The sequence below is a fragment of the Miniopterus schreibersii genome, assembly GCF_964146895.1.
Source record: "Miniopterus schreibersii genome assembly, chromosome: 2".
In the NCBI taxonomy this organism is placed as follows: Eukaryota; Metazoa; Chordata; class Mammalia; order Chiroptera; family Miniopteridae; genus Miniopterus; species Miniopterus schreibersii.
In genome coordinates, this window is record NC_138102.1 from 75,389,143 (window position 1) to 75,416,951 (window position 27,809).

Sequence of the window (27,809 nt, forward strand, 5' to 3'; positions counted from 1 at the left end):
TACTATTACAGAAATAGGGTGATATGATGAGTTACTGAGGAGAAGTGGGGTTATTTAAGTAGAGCAATCAGGAGAGCTTTCTCTGAGCCTCTGAAGAGTTAGAAAAGGCACAAAAGTTGGAAGGAATAGGAAAGGGAGAGCAGGAATAAGCATGACAAGTTTGCCAGATAGAAAAGACCATTATCACTGGAGTGTATTAAAATGGAGGGAAAAATACTACAACATGGGAAGAAGTAAGACAGTAGGGCTTTTTCAGTCATGATAAGGCTATTTATTAAACACTGATAAAAATATTTTTTGGTTTCCTAAAGAAAAAGTTCTACCTGTTCCCCCAAAAAATCCATGGTAAATATTTTGTGCTAAGTTATCTAAAAAATACTTTGCTCTAATTTTTTTACAAGAACAGATTAGAAAAGTTGTTACTCTTAACACCTTCTCCACAAAGGGTTACCTTTTCGTTTTACCCCATTTTGGGAAGTTTGTCTAAGACAGTCACTAATGTAATGGGCTACTATGGTCCCATTTCTTCTGACAACCCTAAATAATAGATTTGGATCTAATTTTATTTCATTCTGATTTGTTCTTGCTTAAGAATTGAGCATATACATGTAAATTAATGTAAACATATGCAGAATTATTTCATAATAATAGCTAACACAAGTTTCCTAGTATCAGACTCCGTCCAGAGTACTTTGAATACATCTGTGCATTACTTTAATTTCTATAACAACCCTCTGTCCTATTTTCCCTTTTTACAGAAGAGGAAAGCGTAAGTTTAATTAGTATTGAAGCTGAGATTGGAATTCAGGCATTGTTCTTCCAAGATCTATATATATCCAAATGTATATCATTAGATTAACTAAAAAGGGAATTTGATAGCCTTAATAGAATTATTTGAATGATATAACTAATGTTAGAAGCATTTACTTGTTATACTATATAATATTAAAAGTATAATTTTATTTTTTAGATACATCTTTATTGATTTTAGAGAGAGGAAAGGAGAGGGGGAGAGATAGAAACATCAATGATGAGAGAGGGTCATCACGCCCCCTGCTGGGGATCGAGCCTGCAACGCAGGCATGTGCCCTGACTGGGAATCAAACTGTGATCTCCTGGATCATAGGTTGATGCTCAACTGCTGAGCCACGCCAGCTGGGCAAAAGGATAGTATTTTTAGGCACATAAAGCTTGAAACTATTTTTTTTTTTAAGAATTTTTTGCCCAATATTACGAGAGAAGAGGTAATTTAATAAAACAGTAGCCCTGTATCATAAAACATAAAGTAATGCTGATGTTTTTGTTTTGCTTTGCTTTGTTTTAGGGTTTTTTTACAGTTTGGGTAGCTATGCCTTTTTTTTTTTAATATTACAGATGGTCCCTTTTTCTCCCCAATGACCCCCTCCACCAGTCTCACCCTCCTCCCCACCACTGTCCGTGTCCTTGGGTTGTGCATATATGTATATAAATTCTTTGGTTACTCTCTCCCCCCTCCACCCACCTGCCCTCCTCCATCCCTCTGACATTCGTCAGTCTGATGCATGCTTCTATGTCATTGAATCTATTCTGTTCATCAGTTTATTAAGTTCTTTAGATTCCACATATAAGTGAGGTCATGTGATGTTTGTCTTTTCGTGTCTGGCTTATTTCACTTAGCATATTCTCCAGTTCCACCTGTACTGTCCCAAAGGGTACAAGATCCTCCTTCTTTACAGCTGCGTAGTATTCCATGGTGTATATGTCCCACAGCTTTTTTATCCACTCATCTACTGATGAGCACTTGGGCTGTTTCCAGATCTTAGCTATTGTAAACTGCACTGCTATGAACATCAGGGTGCATATATTCTTTCTGATTAGTGTTTCAGGATTCTTAGGATATATTCCTAGAGTGGGATCACTGGGACAAAAGGCAGCTCCATTTTTAATTTTTTGAGGAACCTCCAAACTGTTTTCCATAGTGGTTGCACCAGTCTACGTTCCCACCAGCAGTGTTACTGGGGTTCCCCTTTCTCCACATCCTCGCCAGCACAAGTCGTTTGTTGATTTGTTGATGGCAGCCATTCTTACAGGTGTGAAGTGATACCTCATTGTGGTTTTAATTTGCATCTCTCTGATAATTAGCTATGCCTTTTTTATTAAATTTATGTGAGCTGCGAAGTTGGAGTTTTTATTGTTTTTGTGTGGTGGTTTTTGCATGCTCTAGTTCATTTAGAATACCAAGTTAAATGTATTCGTTCACTTAAATCATTTCACAAATATGTGACAGAATGCCACACATCTACAAAATTCCAAATACTGTGCTAGAAGTTGGAGGTAGAATGGAAAGCAAAAGGCAGGCATGGCCTCTACCCTCAGGGCTTAAGTTAGTAGAGTAAGCATCATGCATTGAATATAAAATTATATCTGAGGTGTCAGAACAAAGAGATAGAGTACTGTAAGAATATATAACAATAGGGGACCTAGACTTTGACAGGGATGTCAAAGGAAATTCCCTAAGGAAGAATGATTGAACCGAAATTTAAAGAAAAAGCAGTGGTTGGGCACTGTGGACAGTGGGAGAGTGAGGACAGTATTGCAAACATTAGCCAGCATTTGAAAAGAACTGAAACATGGCACATTTGAGGAACCAAAAAAAGAAGAAAAACTCAATCATGTGACTCAAGTGTAATGTGTGGGGGAGAACATCACGCCAGTTCTTGGCTTTAGCTGTGTACTCAGGAGTTGAGTGACCTAGGATAAGTCACTTAACCTTTCTGAATCTTTTTTTTTTTTTTTTTCGAATATATCTTTATTGATTTCAGAGAGAGAACAGGAGAGGGAGAGAGAGAGACAGAAACATCAATGATGAGAGAGTCATTGATCGAGCCCGCAGCCCAGGCATGTGTCCTGACCAGGAATCGAACCCCGATCGCCTGGATCCTAGGTCAATGCTCAACCACTGAGCCACGCCCGGCCTGGCTGAATCTTTTTCTTCATAAAATGGAGTATAATGTTATTGTATATCCTCACATGCTAGTGGATAAAAAGTGATATCTTGTTTTAATTTACATATATTTAATTATGGTTGCAGTTACACAATAATTTCATATATTACCCATTTATATTTATGTCTTTGGACAGTCCATGTCCTTTCTTCATTTTTCTCTTGAGTTTTATGTCTTTTTCTTTTGATCTTTAAACTTTTGTTTAACCCATCTGCCCATTCAGAGCAAATTTTATCTCATCTACAAATGGATAGGTTTCTATTTGTGATCCATTGTATGTAAGTGGACACATATATATTTTATTTAATCTTGAAACTGCATTATATTTTTCACTGTTCATTGTACACATTACAGTTGTTTCCTAGAACTTTTAAATCTTGTGTTTTTGCAGGCCTCAGACATCCAGGCAAGGACAGTAGTACTTACCTGGTCACCTCCTTCCAGCTTCATTAACGGCGAAACAGATGAGACTACTATACCAGAGCTCTATGGTTATGAAATTCTGGTCTCAAGTGCTGGAAAAGATGGGAAATATAAAAGTGTATATGTGTAGGTATTTGTTATGCCTTACTCCCTCCCATTATGAAAGTTAATAGTTTATCATAAAGAGTTTAATACTAATTTTGTTCTACTTTTCTCTCTTCATGCTTTTATTTTGAACCTATAAATTGTGCAGTCATAGTGATTTCAATATAAGTAGTCCAGATGCTAGCAGGGACACATTTCTGTCTACATGCTCTTGGAATAATTGCTTTCACTGGCCGCATTCAGCTCTTTTATTTTTTAGTAGGCTCCCTAACAGATGATTCACTATTTACATATTCCTGAGGCATAAATATAAATTGTAGTATGTAGAAGCCAGGACCAGAAGGAGAACTCTTAGATTATGAACTCATGAAATATGGTATTGCTTCTCTGAAGAGTTAGATTTAATTCTTATTTGTATAAGCTCATGTCCTATTGTAAAATGAATTTAGTACCATTATTCCTCATTTGTATGTTGATTTGTTAATAATTGTATTTTGAAGCTCTATCATAGTTCTCTTTTCTTGGTACAAAAGTGTATTTATTATATACCAGGTAGCCTTGGAAAGAGTCAGTGGCTAAAATTGTGACATTTATGATTGACAGTTGTAAAATAAATTATTATTTTTCTGTCCTTATATAGAAATTATTTATTCTAATGAAAGAAAAATAAAGAGTAAAGTTGATTATTAGTTATAATCTAAGCACCAGGAAGATTGTAAATAAGGGTGGTTAGTCATTCAAGTGATCATAATTAACAGAATACTGGATACACCAGCCTTTTTGATGTCTTTTTTCAAAGAAATAACTAGTATGAGGAAGAAAAGAAAGTGAAACTACCCCAGTGACTATCATCTAGTAATATAAGGTTATAAAAATGTCCTGTCTCCTTATCTCTATTGAGACTTCCTTGTGTTTATTCATTTTTCGTTTTCTTTAAAGAGACAAGGCTACCTACAGAGTAAATAGGGGACAAAGGACCATCAACATAAAGGGGGGTTTTGTGTTTTTAATGGCCTTTATAATTAGCTATGGTTGCTTGTTAAAAGGATTTATCTCCATTTGCAGCCTGACCAGAGAGCACAAGAGGGAAATTAGTCACTTCCTTTACCCTACACCAGTTAAAATCTGAGAGGATGCTGCTGCAACTGCCCAATTCATTAAAGTTCATTTTCACCACAGAGATTTTTTTTCTCTCTCATATTTACGGGCTTTGATTTGAGAAACAAGATAGCTGGAAAACAGGGATGGGGGGGCGGGCGGTGTTGCAGAAGTCCAGAAAGTGGAGAAGAGAGGAAACTTGGATGAAGGAAATAAAACAGAGAAGAGTAAAGAGGCTGGTTTGTTAGCTACAAACCAAGTAGTAATTGTATGAAATGATTATTATTTTAAGAAGATGAGCCCTGTTGTGTTTTAAATGTAATAGTGGCCATGGGAAATGCTTTACTTTAAATTATGATTACTGCTTTTTCTTATCTACTTATTAAACTGTAACATTTGAAATAAAGTTCCATGTTATACTCTAAATTTTATTAGAACATCAGACTCCTTGTAAAAATTTGGTAGTTTTTATTTTAGTATTCTACTGTTATTTTGCATTTCAACTATGTGCAAAAATGGATTGTTAAATATAGTGGTACCTCGGTTTTTGAATGTGATCCATTCCGGAAGACCGTTTGAGTTCTGAAATGTTTGAAAACCGAGAGATCAACAGCTGACAGCGAGGCCTCAGGATCGTGCCCTCAGCGGAAGCCGTGTGGCATGTTCGACTCCCGAGGCATGTTCCAATACCTAAGCATTTACTTCCAGGTTTGCAGCGTTTGTAAACCGAAATGTTTGTCACCAGAGACATTTAAAAACCAAGGTGCCACTGTAATATAAAATGGTTCTATTTCTTGATTTGCTTACCACACTTATTTGTTTTAAAGTGGTATGCAGGTATATACTTAAGTTTGGCACATATCCTTATTACACAAATTCCATGCTAGTGGAATTTTAATATGGTCACAGTTTGTAAAGTAAGAAGCAGTATAATTTCATAAATTACCTACAGTGTTGTACATAATGATATCCTCCAGAAAGGTTTTATTTATCAGACAACGAAATATTACCTTTTTTCCCCAGAGGAGAAGAAACAAGTGTCACTTTAAATGATCTCAAACCAGCTACGGAATACCATGCAAAGTAAGGAACTCCTACATGTAGCTTTTCTGTGATAGAGCATAGGTAGTTTTATTTTTAATCATTTTCTTAAAAGTCTAGAATGTAATTTAATTATTAACTTTGGATTAAAAACATGGACTTTGGGGATTTTTGGTACAATTATCAACATTTTAACTCAGATGTTATATTAAGGGTTTAATCACCCTGTTTGTAGTACATAAGGATAGGAATGAATATACAGATACTATATACAATATGTTTCCAATATCTAGTTTAGCACTAGAAAATTGTCTCAGCTTTTGAAATTTTTACAAAACAGAATCATAAATAATATTTGACTTATATTTATGTATTTTTACTTCATCTTTTTTTAGAAAGTGTTTGAGATATTAAAATTCTTAGAATTGCACATTTAATTGGGGATAACTTAGAAACTGTTTCACTCTGCATAGGTCTTCCATTGTAATTTGTCAAAATTTTATAGACTCTAGAGACTTCCCTGGTTGGGACTGAGTATAACACATTTATTTAGTTACCTCCATTTTGAAAAAGAACATTTGTAGTTAGGATTATTCCTATTAAACTATTAGGTTAAATCTTCAGTTATACTCCTGTGGTTGAACGCAATGTATTGTCTAACCTCATTATTTTTCAGACTGTGGATTGCAACCATTATTGGGTCATGTAATTAATTTTGAAGGTTATATTCAGCATTTTAAAAAATGAAATGTTATCAAATGGAATAGAAGAGTGTCAGTATATTACTCTAGTTAAGAATATTGTTTCAGAACACTTGTTTCTCACGTGTACACACAGTAGTATTTGTGTGCCTGTGTGTAAATACATACTTCACAGACACAGTTATGTCACAATTTTAAAAGTATTTTTTACTTTGAGTTGCAGTTAAAAAAGAGTGAAAGCTACTGTTATGTCCTCTTTTGTTTTTAAGGGCCACTCTTTTAATGTGCGTATTTTCTTACTAGACCATTCAGAGAGCAGTTTACTAACTTGCAAGTCCTTTAAGGTGATGCTATTAAAGAGTCATTTGCAGTGATTCTGGAGGATAAAACTATTTATTTTATCACCATAGAGTCCAGGCAGAATACAATTCTATAAAGGGAACTCCTTCAGAAACTGAAAGCTTTACCACCTTGAGCTGTGAACCTGACATACCTAATCCACCAAGGATAGCCAATCGGACCAAAAATTCACTCACTTTGCAGTGGAAGGTAAGGATATTCTCTGGAGTGTTTCCAACCAGACATTTATTTCCTTTTTTTCCCTCCATAGCATTAAATTTCAATTATTTTTGGAGACAAAAAGAGCTTTAAGCTAACTTGCTCTCTACATATATTAAATAAGCATTTGTTTCTTATATCTTAAAATAACACTCTTACTGGTTTCCCTTACTATATGTAAATATAGCTAGGAAAGATTTATAATTACAGTTCTTTCTATACTGGACATGTGATAACATTGAGTGTTACATCAGTGATTCTCAAGTTCATTTCTCCTTTTTATAACATTTTGTAATGTTTTTATATCCTGAATTTTATCCTAAATGAAATTCATTATAACTAGACTCATAGCTTTAAAAATATCAATATAAAAAAATTAAAAAAAAAAAAATACCAATATGATGCCTTAAAAGAGGAATAAAATTATTTTTAGTAGAATAATATTTATTTCAATATATAAATGTTTGAACCTAGCTACACAGGATATAATGAAGTGGACAGACACTGTAGATAGAATTGGTAATTCAAACACAACAGACAGCATTGTCATGGGTGACATGATTTTCTGACATAATATGTAGGTCTTGGGTAATTTCTGAGCAAAATTAAGTAGTCTCTCCCAAATTGCACAGTAGTTGCATTTTGAGAAAATTCAGTAACTGTTAAAACTGTACCAAAAATACCTTGTAAAATGAAATTAGGTTCTAGGCTCTAATAATTGTAAACAGCTATTTCACCTACATAGCTATGCAGTAGCACATCCAAAAGTCCATCCTCTGGAGGGAGAGAACAATTCTTTATTGTACTGATTGTCCCACATTCTGCAGGACTGTTAGCATCTTGATCCCATCCCTCTACTCATCAGCTCCTCCACCCATCATTGTGATGATCAGAAACACCTCCCACAAAATTTTAAAACATTCCCTAAAAGGGAGGACCTCTCTGATTTGCAGTGAGAAAATAACTACTGCCTGGCCTGGCGTGGCTCAGCGGTTGAGCATCAACCTAGGATCCAGGCGATCGAGGTTCGATTCCCAGTCAGGGCACATGCCCGGATTGTGGGCTCAATCAATGACTTTCATCATTGATGTTTCTATCTCTCTCTCTCCCTCTCCCTTCCTCTCTCTGAAATCAATAAAGATATAGTAAAAAAAAACACAAAAACAACTACTACTTATCTTGATTTCATTATCTCATCTTACCTCAAGAGTAAAACTCACGACTGGCTTTCTTTGTGAAAGCTTTTGAATGTTTGGAGTTTGTTAGTTCCCAGTTCTTTAGAGGATATTAGATGCTTTGTGTAGTTAAAAACTACTATGAGCACACATAAATCAGACAAGTAAGTGCATATTGATAGGTATGATTAATTTTATTTCATGTCACTTAGAGTAGCATTTTATTTATAAATATGCTAAGGCTCTTTCCTTTTGTAGGGCAAATGGGGTAGCAGTCCAGTGCCCTTCATGTAGGTTGGGATTTCTTATCGGTCACTCCTCTTTAAGCTGATGATAATCACAATCGAATTTTGAAATTTCTGTCTTTAACAATATCTCAAGAGGACTATACAAGAGGTAGACAATGTTACCTCTTAGTTGCCCACACAGATTGCCCAGGCTTGTACCCTTCCAGAAATGATCCAGTATATGCAGACAGTAATCAGCATGGCTGGGGAAAGAGATATTGTTATTGGGAATAGTGTTCTTATATAGTTATGTGCCACCTAAAGATATTTCTATCAACAACAGACTGCGGGTATGACAGTAGTCCCCATAATATTGTAATGGAGCTGAAAAATTCATATATTTTAGTGACACCTTAGCTGTCCTGAGGTCGTAGCACAACTCATTACTCACATGTTTGTAGTGATCCTGGTGTAAACAAACCTACTGCACTGCCAGTTGTAAGAAAGTATAGCACATACAATTATATATGGTACATAATATTTGATAATGATAATAAATGACTATGTTACTGATTTAGGTATTTACTATGTTATACTTTTTATTGTAATTTTAGACTGTACTCTTTCTACTAATTAGAAAGTAAAGTTTGCTATAAAACAGTATGCCCTATTACTCAAGCAGCAGCCTAATACATCTCATGTTTACGATGTCTCTTGATTGTCTCATTTTCTCTTGTGCTTCATTTAATCTCCTGTTGTCTTATACAGTAACATGTTGTACAGGCTTATAGCCTAGGAGCAATAGGCTATACCATATAGCCTAGGTCTCCTAGGCTATACCATTTAGGCTTGTGTAAGCACACTCTAAGATGTTCACACAATGACGAAATCACCTAACAGTGCATTTCTCAGAACATATCCCTGTTGTTGAGCAGTGCATAACTGTATCTCAGAGTTCTTGGAAAGATTATCGGGTAATATCCGTATATCCTATAGCACAATGCCTGGAACATAATAAGCATAATAACTATTGTTACTTAATTTTAAAGTTGAAGAAAACTACCTTAGTGACTTAAATATCAGATATTTTGACTCTTCTGCCTCATATAATCTAAAAGCATGACTATGGGGGTTAACTTGGTATGAGAACAGTGGCATGCAGTAGCAGTTGAGAGAAGTACTTTATTAACTGACATTGTTTTAAATTGCTAGTGCATGGTGATGATAAAAAGTTGACTGAAGTTGATTGTTTACTCTGTTGTTATTGCTCAGCCACTGGAATACTTCTGAGTAGGAACACTGATTTTATGTAAGAACAAATTCAATTCCACTCCACTCTTAATGACTGTGTGATCTGGGGCAACTTGTTTGGGCTCTTTAAAGCCTCCTTTCTTCTTTCATACAGTTGGATAATAGTACTTCATAGAGTTGATGTATTAAACGAGATAAGGTAAAAGCACTTTGTACATTATAGTTTCCTTCCTAACTCAGAGAAATGCTGGAGGATGGGTGTCAGGTCATTCATGGTGGACATTTCAACAGCTTCACAAAGAAGTAGGGGGGGGGAGTAAATGTGAGACCTTAGCAACTAGACTAGAACAATCAGGAGTCATTTACTGTGGAAAAATATATTTTTGTACCACTCACTTCCTGCTGAGACTTGCAAACTTCTCTACCTTTGGATTCTTTCCCCCTGCTATGTAAGAGTTGGAATTTCCCAAGGATTCTTCCTCTACCCCCTTCTCCGTATAGTCACTTTTAACTGTCTCTGCTGTGCTAATCAGTAAGCTATTCCTGTAACTTACATAAAAAAATTTGGTCATGCTAACTAGTTAAAAGTTACAATTTTAAAAAAATTAAATGCAAGATCTGTTAGTGTTTGACAAATAATTTGGAATTCAATGTTATAAAAGATTCGATTAAAAACTTGACAAAAGTTCTCTGGAGAACCATTTAAAAAATTAAGAATTTTTTCCCTTGGAAAATTTTCTATTGCTTTATTTATTTTTTAATTAAATTTATTGGGATGACATTGGTTAATAAAATTATATAGGTTGCAAGTGTATAATTATATGATACATCATCTGTAGATTAACTTTGATAAGAGTCTTAGAGTCAATTGTGTTTAAATAGATGAAATTATTAAAAGGGCAGTAATGATCGCTTGTTCTGAATCAAAGTGAATACTAAAAAGGAAATTCGTTGAAATTGTAGAAAGAAAATTCAGGTAGAAATAAGGTTGAAAATCTTAAGTGATTAAGTACTAGAATAAAAAGCCAAGTGAGACTGAAGATTAACAGAGCGATGAATTAGCAGTCCTAGGTAAGTGGCACAATGAGTCTAGAAGCAGAGATTCAGACAGTATGCCCTCTTGGAGTTCCTTTCAGCATCCTAGATTTTTCTTTGATGTATTACACAATATTACTTTTAGATTGTAAGGTGAGTTTTAATGAAACTTAAAGCTGATAAAAGGCAAAGTGATTATTTTTTAAAAGATTATAAAAGTTAAGATCTTGCTTAAAAAAATAGTTCAGTATTCAGAAAAACTTAAGTAACCTCTTGCTTTGTTCTTTCCTTGCATTTAAGAGGATTATGGGGTATGCAATTTGTATATTTCTGTATTTTCTGTGCAAATTTTTCTAGGGCTAAGTCACACAGAACATCTGCAACAGTATCGATTCCTTAGATTAGATCATCACAGTATCTTTTACAAAAGTACTAATTTGTACTCATTTTATTTGTTTTAGACACCTAGTGACAATGGTTCTAAAATCCAGAGCTTTATTTTAGAATGGGATGAGGTAAGTAAATTGAATCTTTAAATTAAAATTGTGTGTATATCCTCAGGCAGAAATAATTTTTTGTTTAAAAGTTAAGTTTTTCCTCTTTTAAAAACAATGTGAATGATTTCATGTGGTACATGAATGAATTGATAGTATTCTTAGAAAATATTACTGACTGGACCTCCATATGTTTTGCTTTGTTTTGTTTTCAACTAAACCGCCATCAAGCTGTCATTTGAGTAATTTACCTTGATTAAAAAATTACTTTTTTACATCAGCCTTAAAGGCAAGCATATTTTCTATGCCTGTTTTTACAGATTACCACAAACTTCGTGGCTTAAAACAACACGTTTATTCTCGTATAGCTCTGATATAGTATTGATTGGGGGTGGGGGAGAGGGAAACATCAATTGACCAGGGATGGAACCCACAACCTTTTGGCATACAGGATGACACTCCAACCAACTGAACCACCCCAACCAGGAATGGAAACCAGAAATTTTAAATGGGTTTCACCGAGCCGTGCTTCTTCCAGAAATTCTAGAGGAGAATCTATTGCTTAGCCTTTTCCAGCTCCTGGAGACTCTCCACATTACTTGGTTAATGGCCGCATCAGATGCCTTTTCTCCCCCTGCTGCCATTATCACATTGCCTCTTTCCTCTTCTGTCTTCAAGTCCTCTGCCTCCCTCTAAAAAGGACACTTGTAATTTCATTTAGGGCCCATCTAAATAACTAGGATAATCTTTCCATTTCAAGAGCCTTAATCATATCTGTACAATCCCTGTTACCATATAAGGTAACATTCACAGGTTCCAGGTAGTATTAGGACCTGGATATTTTCGGGGGCCATTATTCAGCCTGCCACAGCAAGCACACTGAGCTTTATTGTTTAGTACTGTTTTATTGTCATTTATCATGTTTTCTCATGCCCTGCTGCTTACACCACAGCTAATAGGAGGGACCAAAGAAAGCAGAAAAAATTCCATTGCTAATTTGGGAATTCAGCAGTAATGAAGCCCAGTTATGTGGGTTTTATTCCAGAAGTTCTAAGAGAATTCAGAATTAGGAAACCTATTATTATATGGTAGTAATTTAGAAGAAAAACCGTATCATCTTGATAAATTATGAAAATGTATTTGATAAAAATTTAGCACCCATTCCAGTTAAAATTCAAAACAAATTATGAATTGAAAGGTAATTCCTTATTTGATAGTTATTTTTGTATTGAGCAAAGTACCATCACTAAGCAATGAAAGCATTTCTAGTCACAGCAGGAACAAGTGAAAGTTACCAGTTATCCCCCCCTTTATTTAACATTATTCAAGAAGTTACAGTTATTGCAGTATGATCTGGAACCAAAACAAGAGGTACAGCCATGATGACTGTCCTGGGGAGCAAAATTATCAATATTTAGAGATGATATGATTTTCTGTTTAGACAACTCAGTACAGTTAACTATGAACACTGTTAAAACTAACAAGAGTTCAGTAAAGCAGCCTGATAAAGACTAAAGGTTTTCTTTGAAGCAGAAGTTACGCTAACCACCCTTTACCTCTACTGACACGATAAGCAAAAATGGGTGGAGAATGAGAAACTAGTCCTTTTTATGTAGCACTCTAAATTTCTAAAATTCTTTAGTTGTCCTGAGCTGCAGACTTTTCTCTCTGCCTTATACTCTTTTTTTCTTTTCTGCTTATACTGTTTCAGTGTTAAATCTAAGCAGTAGTAGGTCCAAAATCTTTATTGTAAAGAAACTTAGCAGCTATCTTGGTGGAAGTTTGGGGATGTGTATGGACATTTTCTTAAAACTGTTTGCATAGAATTTTTCATAGACTGAGGAACACCACCAGTTGTGCATATCAAAGATCACCGTTTCCACTGCTACCAATCCCCCATAGAGATTGTGGGGTCCATACCTGGAAAGAGTTTCTTTTACTAAAGCCAGAGGTTCAGCTAAAACAGGGTACTTAGTTCAAGAAGCTATACACAAAGATACCTCTTCTCCAGTTTTTTAATTCTACGTTTAACAAACAGTAACTATAATAAAAGATGTGTGTCATCTCAACTCTCTCTTGACATCCATGACATGCATGTAACCAAGATGACTTTTAATGTAGTTCATATATTACTGTCTATCAAGTAGGAATTGATGTGAATTTATATTTTTACAATAATGTACCTGATGTATAATAATTAGCCATTTCTTTTAGGGAAAAGGAAATGGAGAATTTTGTCAGTGTTACATGGGCTCACAGAAGCAATTTAAAATTACTAAACTGTCACCAGCAATGGGATGTAAATTTAGACTATCGGCCAAAAATGAGTATGGCACAAGGTAAAATACATTTTAATGTAGATATTTTAGATTATCCAGTCAACGTTATTTGTATAAATCATTCACAGTCCAAATTATCTGCTAAAATTCTGCTTTAAGTTATTTTGTTGATATAGTTGTGTTAAAAGCTATAAGATAATGTGTTAGTTACATAAACTGCAGTTTTAAAAGAATGTTAATTTACTTTTAGGTATCTGACTTGGTTACCATAAAGACATTATCAAATTCAAGAAATATTATTTAAATTATAATTAGTTATCAAAAATTGTCATTTTGCCCAAAAATGTCATTTACCAAAAGTTAGTTCTTTATAAAAATAACTTTTTTTCATTCCTTCTTAAAAACCATTTGTTTCAACAGTGGTTTTAGTGAAGAAGTTTTATATTACACCTCAGGCTGTGCCCCTTCTATGCCAGCAAGTCCTATATTAACTAAGGCTGGGGTTACTTGGTTATCCTTACAATGGCGTAAACCCTCAGGAACACCATCAGATGAAGGAATTTCTTACATTTTAGAGATGGAGGAAGAAACTTCAGTGAGTATTTTATGTATTTTAAATGGGATATTTAAAACATATTTCAGTGTGGTATTAATCCTAATACTGTACAAATTGCCACAATAGTTAAATCCTTCCCCAGATCTTTTGAATCCTTGGTTGGTTATTTTTTGGAGGGATTGGGAGTGAGGGAGAACTCAGTCTTTAGTTTTCTTGATGTGTAGGAATGAGTTTTGTTTTTTATGTGTTTATATGTTTGTACCTAGGAATAACAGACTATATGTTAAATATATATGTTTTGGGGAAAATAAAGACGGGAAGATCACCACAACCTTCTAGACTAAGCAACTCTAAAAGATAAGGAAATAATGTGTCTGCCTTTTCCAGCTGTGTTTATACTCTGCTTTCCCAAGTGCCATGGGAGATTTGAAGAACCTCACATGAGATTCTCCAGTGCAACCTAAATCTAATTATGGTGGCTTATCTTCTTGAGCTAGAACCAAGCTTAGAAGAGTTAGGGTGTCTAGTATTAGTTCTATAGCTTTTTAGAGCTACTTTGAAACAATATGAATCAAAAATAGCATTGGTTTATTCCTAGGTATATATTCAGAAGAATTGAAAGCACATGTTCGTACAAAAATTTCAACACAAATGTTCATAGCAGTGTCATTCATAATAGTCAAAAAGTGGAAACAACCCAAATGTCCATCAACTGCTGAATGGATAAACAAAATGTGATATAGCTATACAGTGGAATATCATTCAGCTATATAAAGGAATGAAGTACTGACACAGGCCACAACATGAATGAACTTTGAAAACATTGTACTAGGTCAAAAAATTCAGTCATAAAAGACCACATATTATGTTATTTCATTTGTATGGATATAGGCAAATCTGTAGAGATAGAAAGTATATTAGTGGATGAGAAAAGAGAAGTGACTGCTAACCAAAAAAAATCAAGTACAGGCTCTATTCTGGAATTAGAAATTAAGTGATGGTTACACAACCTTGTGAATATATTATAAACCATTGAATTTTATACTTTAAAATGGGAATTTTATGGCACATGAATTATATCTTAATTTTTTTAAAACTGAAAATAGCATTGGGAAAGTAATGAGGCATTGTCACTGGGGCTATAAATAGCAATCCCAAACCTAAGTGACATTCCTACCTGCCAGCACAACCAACCATTCATTTATTCACCTAAACACACCTATGTGTTCAGGGCAACTTAAATATGTTAATTATAGTTGTGTTTAGCTCTTAGAATATATGTCTGAGAAATTTCTGTTTTAGGGATAAAGTTACTGATGGTCAAGTTACCATTGGCTCTTACTCTTCCCTCAACACAAAAATCTTCTCTTGGCTACTGCTTTTACTGAGAATAAGTGGTCTCTTTGTCCTCCTGAGTTTGTTAGTAGCATTTCTGGATCTGTCCACTCAAGTTAGAAATATCAATGTGAGGATTACACTCAACAGAGTATTGATCCCATAGCACATAGTAGAAGATGAAGAAAACCTGGGTCTTTTACCATATTCATTATTCCCCATATTTCTGCTGTTAGACATCTAATGAATATTTGTTTTCCCTGTCCAGGGATATGGTTTTAAGCCTAAATATGATGGAGAAGATCTTGCTTACACAGTGAAAAATCTCAGACGTAGTACAAAGTATAAATTTAAGGTAAGCTTTGAAAGCCCTTAAAAGATGTGTTTGTCATTTTTATTCTTCCCGTTTTAAAACCAAGTGTATACTTCACTCCTTTGGTTTTAAATTTTAAATAATTTTGGCCTTCTATAATGAGCTTTGTTTTACTTTCTTACTATGTAACAGTACTTCTGTACAGTAGCCCCATCCCCCTTATCTGCAGTTTTACTTTCCATGGTTCAGTTACTGATGGTCAATGGAAATCTGAAAATACTAAATGGGAAGTTCCAGAAATAAATAAATTATAAACTTTAAGTTGTACACTATTCTTAGTAGCATGATGAAATCTTATACCTTCCCACTCCGGCAAGCCCTGAGCATGAGTCATCCCTTTGTCCAGTGTATTCACCCTGTATATGCTACCTGCCCCTTTAATCACTTAGTAGCCAGTTACCTTATCAGGTCAACTGTCATGCTATCACAGTGCTCTTGTTTCAAGAAACCCTTGCTTTACTTAACAATGGCCCCAAAGCACAAGAGTAGTCATGTTGGCAATTTGGATATCCAAAGCAAAGCCATAAAATGCTTCCCTTAAGTGAAAAGGTAGAAGTTCTTGACTTAATAAGGAAAGGGGAAAAAGTTGTATTTTGAGATTCCTAAGTTCTATGGTAAGAACTTTTCTATCTGTGAAATTGTAAAGAAGAAAAATTTTATGCTAATTTTACTGTCACACCTCAAACAGCAAGTTACAGCCACAGTGTGTGAAGACATGAACACAAAAATGTGTTCCACTTGTTGGAAACATGTTGTGCCCAAAAGTATTGAGCCTATATGGAGACTTGAGCAAGGGATCGCCTGAAATGAGCGACCACATTTATACAACTTTTATATTACAGTATGTTGTTATAATGTTCTATTTTATTATTAGTCATTGTTACTCAATTACTGTGCCTAATTTATAAGTTAAACTTTATCATAAGTATATATGTATAGGAAAGAACATAGTACACAAAAGATTCAGTCCAGGTGCAGTTTCGGTCATCTACTAGGGGTCTTAGAACTTATCCCCCACAGATAAGGGGGGACTACTATATTTAACAGTTTTAATGTTTTATGGGACTCTTGTTTGTGTAATGTGAACAAGTATCTTTTAAAATGTGCATGTTGTTCAAGATACTGAGAATACTTTTTTTGGCAGGGATATGATATTAGACAAAGCAATGTTATTTTTTTCCTCAGTGCATCATATCAAGTGGTACATAATTTCAGGTTGTCCCATTACTGATAGTCACTTGATGAAGGTGATATATACCATGTTTCTTCACTGTAAAGTTGTTCTTTTTTCCTTTATAATAAATATTTTGTAAATAGTATGTAAACATCTTGTTCCTCATCAAACTTTTACCCACTAGTTTTAAAACCCATTAATAATTCATGCCTGAATCATTACTATGATTGTTGCCACGTGGTGATTTTTAAATTTTATCATTCCTTCTACATTTATTAGTTGACATTATAATATAAGGAAAAGCTTTCTCTTTTCACTTATTTATATCAGTATGAACTCATGGGTTGCTTTTTATTCAGTGGGTTGTATTTTGTTGCTGTGATTATGAGATGAGGCTCAAATTGTCTCAGATTTGGGAGCCCCTTCAATCTGGCTTCTGAATCCTTTTGCCCCTCCCCCCATTATTCTTTGAGCCCTTCCTTTCTGGCACATGGAATTCCAGTCTCGTATTTTCCCTTTTTTAACCTTAGGATTGGCTATTTCTCAAAGTACCTGGGTCCTTTTGGTGCACAATGGTATTTAGAAGCCAAGATCTGGCAGTATACTTAATTACTACAAGGGTTTGCTACTCCTGGGCACCCTCTCAATGGACAGAGCTAGGAACTATGTATTTTGTGTGTGTGTGTGTGTGTGTGTGTGTGTGTGTGTGTGTGTGTGTGTGTGTGTGTGTGTGTGTTTTAAATCATGACTTCATACCAAATACTTCCAACACCACCTGTTAATTCTAGTTTTCTCCCTTTCCTTATTTCTGACTCCCTTCATTGTTAGGGAGAAACATTTCCCCAGTTGTATTTAATATATTTACTTATTGGATCAAACTCTTCCACTTTCCCCTACACCCTTCCCTATTCAGGTTGCTTGAGTTCCTGCTAGGTAAATGCTACTGCTTCTACCCAACCCACTCCTGTCCCCCAGCACAAATACTTGCCTTGTTTAGCCCATCTGTTGGTTTTGGACTGAATTATTTTGGGAGAAAGGCAGAGAAGACTCTGCATGTTGTTCTTGCTTACTTAAAGCATGAAGACCCTACATATTATTCTTGCTCACTTGAAACAGTAGCAAGCTTTGAAAATTCTGCTATGGAGACTCCTGAAATTATCTTTCTTAGTATAACATCCCTTCTAGGATATATTTTAGCTCTGACTTGTTCCATGATATACATTGGTATTTCTCGACAGACAATGCTTGAATTAATTAACATACCAGTTAAATATAAGCCAACCTACATTTTTGTGCGGAAATTTCCCCCAAAATACACCAGGATACTCATTAGTTGATAAACTCAGCATTTGAATTTTCCTACAGTGCTTGTTTAATCAAATCATTTCAAATAAATGATAGAAGTCACTACAAATTGTTTTAATTTTTAAAGAACAAAGATAAATTTATTACCTCTTAAGAACCTTAGGAAGAAAATTTTAGTGATAATGGGAAATTTGATTATGCAGTGCATAATTATATTTGTTATACTCTGCTTTATATATTAGCTTCATTTTCAGAACGTCTGATAACACTGGGTTATTTTCATTCCTAAATAGTTTTCATATTTATAGGAGCTAAAAAATACCTGAGAAGTATATACATTTATTCCAGTTTTCCTCTTATGATGATATTGGATTGTATTTTTGCTTCAATAATAATCATTATCAACAGTTTTCCTGCAGAAATTGTATCTTCATAATTTAGTAAATTTATTAAAATTCTTAGAATTCTACTACTGTATAACAGCATGGTGTTGTTGCCACATAGGGATGAAAATATATACACACAAGTAGGAGTTAAATTCCTTACTGATGCACTATAAACAAATCACCAATTTATATTTAAAACTGTTTCACTGTGGAAGTCACTCTCAAATTGCAAGGTATACAAATCCTAGATCCAGAATGGTAATTTTCAAAGTGTGATCATGAGACCATTCTATCAGTATCACCTGGGAATTGTTAGAAATGTTAATTCACTGGCCCTACCCTGGATTTATTCAATGGGAAATTCTGGGGTTAAAGCCTAGCAATCTGTATCTTAGCAAGCCCTCCAAATGATTCTCATGCTTCCTGAAATTTGAGAACCACTGATCTAGAGGAGAAAAAAAAAATACTAGGAAAGAGAAAATGATGACTGTATAAAATTTTCTAGAAGCCCAGACATTTATTTTGAATCTACTGTGTACTGGGTACCAGCTGAGAGGGTTTTACATCATTAAATCTTACTGCTATGTCTGTCTGCCTTTTCTAGTTTGACATTGCAGACTCCTCTTTCAAGGAAACATGTTAAAACAAAATCTTAACACTCTAAAGAAATCTTAGAATACTAAACAAAAGCAATAAAAATATAATCCAGGAAGTAGTGACTAAATAGTATGTTATTGTTTTTAAAGAAACAATAAGGATATGAATTACATAGAATAAAATTCTAATATGACCAAGTTTTCCAAATGCCGGAATTCTAGATTCAGTACTAAAGACATTCCTAGAGCACTGAAAATACTAAAACAAAATTAGAACAATGAAAGAATTTAAAGGATAAAATAAAAATCTGAAGCATGAGAAAGCAGTCATTTCTTAAAATCACATAGTAAAATAAAGCAAACAGTGCTGATTTCATCAAATGGTTCACTGGAAGTTGGGCCAACACCTGGTTTCCACATATTTAAAGAATTAAAGGCTTCAAAGACTAGTAAGCAGTCCCTGTGATTCTGATGCCTTGTTTCCTGAAATTTCTAAAAAATAGTTTCTCAAGAAACAAGGCTTCTTACAGTGTTAGGGCTGAGAGCCCTTAGATACTTTCACTTCATCTTGTTACCTGTTTTTGAGGCCTTTTCATCAGTGGAGAGAGATTAAAACAGTATCAGGATCTATTAACTTCTCTAATCTTTCATCCTTGAAATTCGCTTATATGTCAGCATCTATGACAGTACATAGTCATGTTCCCTTCCTTTTTTCTCATCTGGTCTGCCTTCTCTTCTCCCGTGCTGTCATTTCAGTCCTGAAGAATACTAAATCTCCAAATCTGTTCTGTATTGCTTTCAGGCTATTCTCTTGCCTTCTAATTCAAGTTCTATTTTACAGCTAGATTAACCTTTCTGAAACAGCCTTCCCTCTGAAAAACAGTTTCCTTAGTTTGACATAGGGGTTTTTTTATTCTAACCAACTCAGTCTTCTAAATGTACTGCTTTTCATGCCTTACACAAACAGGCTTACCTCATCAAATTGATTACTCATCCTTTCCCAAGCAGAGCTCTCTACTTTTCATTTCTCTTATACTCAGGATTTTCTGTTCTCCATCTTACCCAAGATTCCCCTTTCACTGCTGTTGCCCATGAAGACCCCATATCACTTCCATTCGCCTTTTAAAGCGTTTCTGGACCATTTTAAGTGATAGTCATCTTTCCTCTCTTGCTGAATTATTTTGATATACATATTGCCTGTCTTTTACATAAAAATTCTAATAAAGGTAAGGAGTGCACCACACCTAGAATTTTTAGGATTATGCTCCCTCTGTGGTGGGTGCTAAATGAATGTTTTATTTGTAAAATTGGGATGGGGGAGATAACCTTATATATTTATATCTTTATGGCTAGCTGAAGTAAAAGGAGGGAATGCTAAAATATTTTATAGCTTTTAAAACATAATTAGTGAGATTCCAAGATGGCGGCAGATTAAGTGGAAGCTACACTGACACTCTCTCAGGACCAAACTGGAATTACAACTAAAATACAGAAAAACTATCCTGAATAATTAACTGAAGACTATATGGAGAGAACCTTCATAACCAAGGATGTAAAGTGGAGACCTCATAGAGACTGGTAGGAAGTGCAGAAGTGCAAGAGGGCTGGCCGGGCTCCCACAGAGAGCAGCTGAAGGTCCAGAGGGTTATCCCAGCTGTGGGGGTTCCCACTGAGAACTCTGGAGTTTAAACCCCAAGCTGGGCTCCCCAGCCCAGAGCACCAGAACTAAGAAAGGTACCCATATAACATCTAGTTGTGAAATGTAGTGGGGGTTTCTCTCTGCCAGGGAGAGATGACTGGAAATGCAGGCACCCTCTTAAAGGGCCAATGAGGAATCCAGGGTTGGGGGCTCTAAGGATAGAGCTCAGATTCCTATGCTGAGTTTCCCCCATACTGCAGCAGACATCTTTCTCGGGCATACATTTACCATCCAGACCTTTACCATCCAGGCAGCTTTGCCTGGTGGGAAAACAATTGCCCCACCCTGTGGAGTTTATGCCTTGCTGTGGTCTGCAGCCTGGGGCTCATTATGGGACTGAGAATAACAGTCTGCAAGAAAAGGCAGATCTCTGAGTGGTTGAGTTTTGCCTGATCTGCTTCTAGACCTGGGGCTAGGAAAAACAGACCTTGGTACACAGCTTGGTCCTTTCCAAATGCACCCAGCCCCAGCAGAGGGAGCCACAAGCTGTGGATCACTGAGAGCTCCAGGCTATACTCAAACCAGTCACAAATAGCATCCGACATTGACCTGCACCAGAGACCATCCAAAAATCCTGAGATTCCTAGCAAATCTACCTAATACATAGAAACAAACCAAAACAGGCAGCCAAAATGGGGAGACAAAAAAGTCCCAAATGAAAGAACAAGAGAATTCTCCAGAAGAAGAGATAAATGAAATGAAGATAAGCAATCTATCAGATGTAGAGTTCAGAATAATGATTATAAGGATGCTCAAACAGCATGAGAAGAGATATGGAAACAATGAAGAAAATTAAGAACGATACAGTAGAAATAAAGCATACATTGGAAGAAATAAACAGCAGATTAGGGGAAGCTGAGGATCGGATCAGCAGATTAGAACACAGGATAGAAAAAATCAGAGAACCGAAAACTAAAAAACAAATAGTAGGACAGCTTAAAGAAGCTGTGGGACAACATGAAATGTAACAGTATTTGCATCATAGGAGTACCAGAAGGGAAAGTGAGCAAGGGCTAGAAAACCTGTTTGAAGAAATAATGGCAGCCCTAGCTGGTTTGGCTCAGTGGTTGGAGCATCAGGCCATGGACTGAAGGGTCTTGGGTTCGATTCCAGCCAAAGGCATGTACCTCGGTTGCAGGCTCAATCCCCGACCCCAGTTGGTGCTGCTCTGAGAGGCAACCAATCAATATGTCTCTCCCACATCAATGTTTTTTCTCTCTACTTCCCCCCCCCTTTCTCTTTCTCTCTGAAAGCAATGGAAAGAATATCCTCAGATGAGGATTAAAAAAAAAAGAAAGAAAGAATGGCAGAAAACTTCCCTAACCTGGTGAAGGAAAAAAATCACACTTTCAGGAGGCACAGAGAGTCCCAAGCAAGAAAACCCAGAGAGACCCATGCCCAGACACATCATAATTAAAATGCCAAAGATTAAAGACAGAATCTTAAAAGCACCAATAGAAAAGGAATCCGTTACCTACAGAGCAGCCCTTATAAGGCTGTCAGCTTATTTCTCATCAGAAACTGTACAGGCCAGAAGGGAATGGCATGAAGTATTCAAGGTAATACAAAACAAGGATCTGAAACTAAGACTACTCTATCCAGCAAGGCTATCATTCAAAATAGATGGTGAAATAGAGCTTCCCAGACATAAAAAGGCTAAAGGAGCTTATTACCACTAAACCAGCATTGCACAAATGTTAAAGGGACCGCTGTAATAAGAAGAAAGAGAGAGAAACATAGGCATAAAGGATTAAAATGGCAATAAATAAGTACCTATCAATAATAACCTTAAATATAAAATGCCCCAATCAAAAGACTTAGGGTAGCTGAATGGATTAGAAAACATGACCCAAATAAATGCTGTCTACAAGAGACCCACCTCAGAACAAAAAACTCAAACGGCGTTTAAGAGTGAAGGGATGGAAAAAATTTTCCATGCAAATGGCAATGAAAAAAAAGCTGGGGTAGCAGTACTCATATCTGACAAAATAGACTTCAAAATGAAGACCATAACAAGACACAAGAAAGGTCACTACATAATGCTAAAGGGATTGATCCAGCCAGAGAATATAACCCTGATAAACATATATGCACCCAAATAGAAGCACCTAAATTTATAAAAAAACTTCTGGAGGACTTTAAGGGAGAGATTGACAGCAATACAGTCATAGTAGGGGACTTTTAACATCCCAATGACTTCAGTGGATAGATTTTCCAGATAAAAAATCGACAAGGAAACTGACTCTAAATGACACACTAGATCAGATGGATTTAATTGACATTTACAGAACATTTCACCCCAAAGCTGCAGAGCATACATTCTTCTGAAATGTACATGGGTCATTCTTAACGATAGACCACATGTTAAGACACAAAACAAGTCTCTACAAGTTCAAGAAGATTGAAATCATATCAAGCATCTTCTCGGATCACAGTGGCATGAAATTAGAAATCAACTACAGTAAGAACACTTAAAAACATTCAAACACATGGGTGTTCACAGGATCTCCCTCATATGTAGAATATAATGAACAACATAAACTGATGAACAAAATAGACCCAGAGACATAGGAGCATGGAATAGATTGACGAATCTCAGAGGGAAGGCAGGGGTAGGGAAGTACATGGAGAAAGATTAATGAAAGAACTTACATACATATATGCATAACGCATGGACACAGACAATACTGTGGAGAAGGCCTGGTGGATGGATGCAGGGTAGAGGGGATCAATGGTGGGGGAAAACGGGGACATCTGTAATACTTTTAACAATAAATTTTTTAATGTTATTTTTTTTCCTCTTTTTTTTAATATTCTTATTTTTTAATTGTTGGGAGCATTACAGATGTCACCCATCTCCCACCCCACCCCAGGCCCGCACCTATCCATTGTCTGTGTCCGTAGGCTGTTCATATATACTTATAAGTTCTTTGGTTAATTGCTTCTTGCCCTCCTTCCTGCCTTCCCTCTGAGATCTGTCAGTCTTTTCATGCTTCCATGTCTGTGGTCCTGTCTTATCAGTCTGTTCTGTTCCTTAGATTCCACATAAGACGGAGTTCATTTGATACTTGTCTTTCTCTGACTAGCTTATTTCATTTAGCATAATACTCTCCAGGCCCATCCATGCTATCCCAAAGGGTAAGAGATCCTTCTTTTTTTACAGCTGCATAGTATTCCATGGTGTAAATGCCCCACAGCTTTTTTACACACTCATCTACTGATGGACACCTGGGCTGTTTCCAGATCTTAGCTATTGTAAATAGTGCTTCTATGAACATAAGGGTGCATAAATTCTTTTTGATTGGTGTTTGGGATTCTTAGGATATATTCCTAAAAGTGTTATCACTCGTCAAAAGGCAGTTCCATTTTTAATTTTTTGAGGAACCTCCATACTGTTTTCCATAGTGGCTGCACCAGTCTGCATTCCTGCTAGCAGTGTACTAGGGTTCCCCTTTTCTCCACATCCTCGATGGTCAGCGTTTGTCATTTGTTGATTTGTTAGTGGTAGACATTCTGACAGGTGTGAGGTAATACCTCATGGTCGTTTTAATTTGCATCTCTCTCATTATCGAACTTGAGCATTTTTTCTTATGTCTCCTGGCCATCTGTATGTCCTCTTTGGAGAAATGTCTATTCAGGTCCTTTGCCTATTTTTTAGTTGGATTGTTTGTCTTCCTCTTGTTGAGTTGTATGAGTTCTTTGCATATTTTGGAAATTAGCCCCTTTCCAGATGTACTCTTAGCAAATATATTCTCCCATACCATGGGGTCCCTTTGCATTTTGAGGATGTTTTCTTTTGCTGTGCAGAAGCTTTTTAGTTTGATGTAGTCCCATTTGTTTATTTTTTCCTTTGTTTCTCTTGACCTAGGAGATGTATTGGTGAAAATTCTATTACATGAAATGTCTGTGATTTTACTGCCTCTTTTCTTCCAGGATTTTTATGGTTTCGCTACTTACATTTAAGTCTTTTATCCATTTTGAATTTATTCTTGTTTATGGAGTAAGTTGATGGTCTAGTTTCATTTTTTTGCATGTACCTGTCCAATTTTCCCAACACTATTTATTGAAGAGACTGTCTTTCCTCCATTATATGCTCTTGCCTCCTTTGTCAAATATTGACCATAATGGCGTGGGTAGATTTCTGGGGTCTCTGTTCTGTTCCATTGATCTATATACCTGTTGTTGTACCAGTACCAGGCTGTTTTGTTTACTGTGGCTTTGTAGTTGAGTTTGATATCCAGTATAGTGATCCCTTCAACTCTGTTTTTTCTCAAGATTGCTACAGCTATTCGGGTCTTTCGGTTCCATATAAATTTTGGGGATACTTATTCTAGTTCTGTGAAATATGCTATTGCTATTTTAATAGGAATTGCATTGAATCTATAGATTGCTTTGAGTAGTATGGACATTTTAATGATCTTAACTCTTCCAATTTTTTTTTTTAATCCTCACTCAAGGGTATGTTCTTACTGATTTCAGAGAGAGGGGGAGAGAGAGAAACATCAACTGGTTGCCTTTCAAACACACCCCACTGGGGATTGAACCTGCAGCCTGGGTATGTGCCCTGACCCTGACCAGGAATTGAACCCTCAATCTTTGGGTATACAGTACAACACTTCAGCCAATCGAGCCACTCCATCCAGGGCCTGTTCTTATTTTTAAAGTTTTCTCTAGTTACTCGGTTTTAGTAGACATGCTGTCCCATATTGGGAAGTGTTTTGATCCCCTTTGTAGTCTAATTTATATTGCAGCATAGTGAAGAAATATCCTGAAAATCCATCTAAATACTATGTTGGAGGTCTGAGGAAGCCTGAGCAAAACTGAACAATTAGACTAAATTTTACTGAGTTCTCATGGGATGCATGAGTTATCTGGGGTAGTAGATTTATTTAGATCCTCGGCTGTAGTGTCATGTCATGTTATAGTAGTCCCTATCTTTGAGTCATTCACTAATTATTGAGCATCTACTGTATGATAAGCACTACTCTAAAAACTAAGAATACAACAGTGGCCAAAATAGCTAATATTCTAGTGAAAGGAACAGACAATTAACAAGCAAATAAATATCAGATAGTCCTAAGTTAACTAAAATAGGGTGATGTGATAATTACTTGAGTAGTCAAGGAAGTCTTCTCAGAAATGACATTTAAACATACATGAATAGCAAGAAGGAGGTAGCACGTCAAGATCAGAAAGAACATTCCGGGCAGGGGAAATAATTGCTAATGCAAAAGACCCTAAAGTGGAGGTAGCCAGGGGTGAAATCACATAGGCAATGATAAGGAATTTAGATTTTGTTCTGAATAAGATGAGAAGCCATTGATGGGTTCTAAGCTGAAAAGTGATAAAGTCCCACTGGCTGAAGTGTAGAAAGTAGATGGGGTTAAGGGAAGGAAAGGAAGCTGGGAAACTAGTTAGTGGTATATTGTAGTCATTCTGAAAAGGTAGGATAAAGGAGGCATTGACTAAGGTGATGGTAGTAGAAAACAGAGAAGTAGAGATAGAGTTGACAGTATTTACTGATACAGTAGTCCCCGCCTAATCTGTGGGAGATACATTCCAAGACCCCCAGTGGATGCCTGAAACTGCAAATAGTACCAAAACGTGTATGTACTGTGTTTTTTCCTATACATACATACATATGATAAAACTTAATTTATAAATTAGGCACAGTAAGCGATTTACAATAACTAATAATAAAATAGAACAATTATAACAATATACTGTAATCAAAGTTATGTAAATGTGATGTTAGGCCCTTGTGCATTCTCAGTCTTTCCCCTCCCCCCACCTCTGATAACCAAGAGGGCTACTAAGTGACTTAACAGGTGGGCAGTATATACCTTGTGGATGCAGTGGACAAGGGGATAATTCATGTCCTGGGCAGGCTGCAGAAGGACAGCACAAGATTTCATCACACTACTCAGAACAGTGCACAATTTAAAACTTATGAATTGTTTATTTCTGAAATTTTCCATTTAATATTTTCAGACTGTGGTTGACCACAGGTCACTGAAACTGCGGAAAGTGAAATTACAGATAAGGGGGAGGGACCCACTCTAGATTTGATATGTATATTTAGAGAGGGAGAATCAAGGATTCCCCTAGATTTTTGACTTGAGCAAGTAGGTAGATGGTAGTGCTTTTTACTAGTAGAGATAAACAGAATGGAGCAGGTTTGGAAAAGAGATAATCATATCAAGTTTGATACTGGACTTGAGAAGCTTTACGTTCAGTAGAAGAGAGAGGTTAAAATAAAAATATAATTAAATTGCTAAAGTTGAATATGATAATACCTAGATATGAATTTTATCTGTCTATTGCTACACAACCTAGCTTGAAAAAAATGAACATTTATTATCTCACAGTTTCTGTGAGTCAGGAATTCAGGACCAGTTCAGCTGGGTGTTTCTGATGCAGGATCTCTATGAGATTCCTGTCAAGATGTCAGCTGGGGTTGTAGTCATCTGAAGACTTGACTGGGGCTGGAGGACTTGCTTCCAAGTTCACTCAAGTGGTTGTTGCCAGGAGCTCTCAGTTCCTCCCAGATCTCCACCACATAAGCTTCTCTAGGGAAGCTACAGACACCATCATATTTTCTACATTTGGTTTTTTAGAAGTAAGCCATTAAGTACAGTTCAAAGGGAAGAGGAATTAGCCTTTGTCTTTTGAGGAAAGGATATTCAAAGCATTTGTGGACATCTTGTTAAGCTCCTTAAGAATACTGAAAGAATAAGTAAAACAAGCCTAAAGCCCATCAAGTATCATCAGATTATAACTTGTTCCAGTGATGACTCTTGTTTAGTATCAGAATGTTAGACTTAAACTTGTATTCCTAGGAATGAATATATATGCTAAGGCCCTATCAGTTCTCAAACAAGTAAGCCTGATGGCTTATTACAGTGTGAAAACTTTGTCATTTGATTGAGCCTTTATGTCTCTCATCAGTTTGTTCATTAAGCTAATATCATTAAGTGTCAGACATTAATTATTTTATGTTTTTGTGTTCTCATC

The 27,809-nt window shown here is 35.9% G+C and overlaps 1 protein-coding gene across 4 annotated transcripts in view; it reads left to right on the forward strand.

The window, feature by feature from the left end:
- Positions 1 to 27,809, forward strand: part of FNDC3A (fibronectin type III domain containing 3A) — a 189,325-nt gene that overhangs the window by 139,968 nt on the left and 21,548 nt on the right. For all 4 annotated transcript variants that reach the window (XM_081127301.1, XM_081127303.1, XM_081127302.1 and 1 more), the window contains 7 exons: positions 3,376 to 3,533; positions 5,634 to 5,693; positions 6,763 to 6,901; positions 11,060 to 11,113; positions 13,307 to 13,431; positions 13,792 to 13,966; positions 15,531 to 15,617. In XM_081127301.1, coding sequence (XP_080983427.1) covers positions 3,376 to 3,533; positions 5,634 to 5,693; positions 6,763 to 6,901; positions 11,060 to 11,113; positions 13,307 to 13,431; positions 13,792 to 13,966; positions 15,531 to 15,617 — 798 coding nt within the window. The remainder of the gene's footprint in view (positions 1 to 3,375; positions 3,534 to 5,633; positions 5,694 to 6,762; positions 6,902 to 11,059; positions 11,114 to 13,306; positions 13,432 to 13,791; positions 13,967 to 15,530; positions 15,618 to 27,809) is intronic.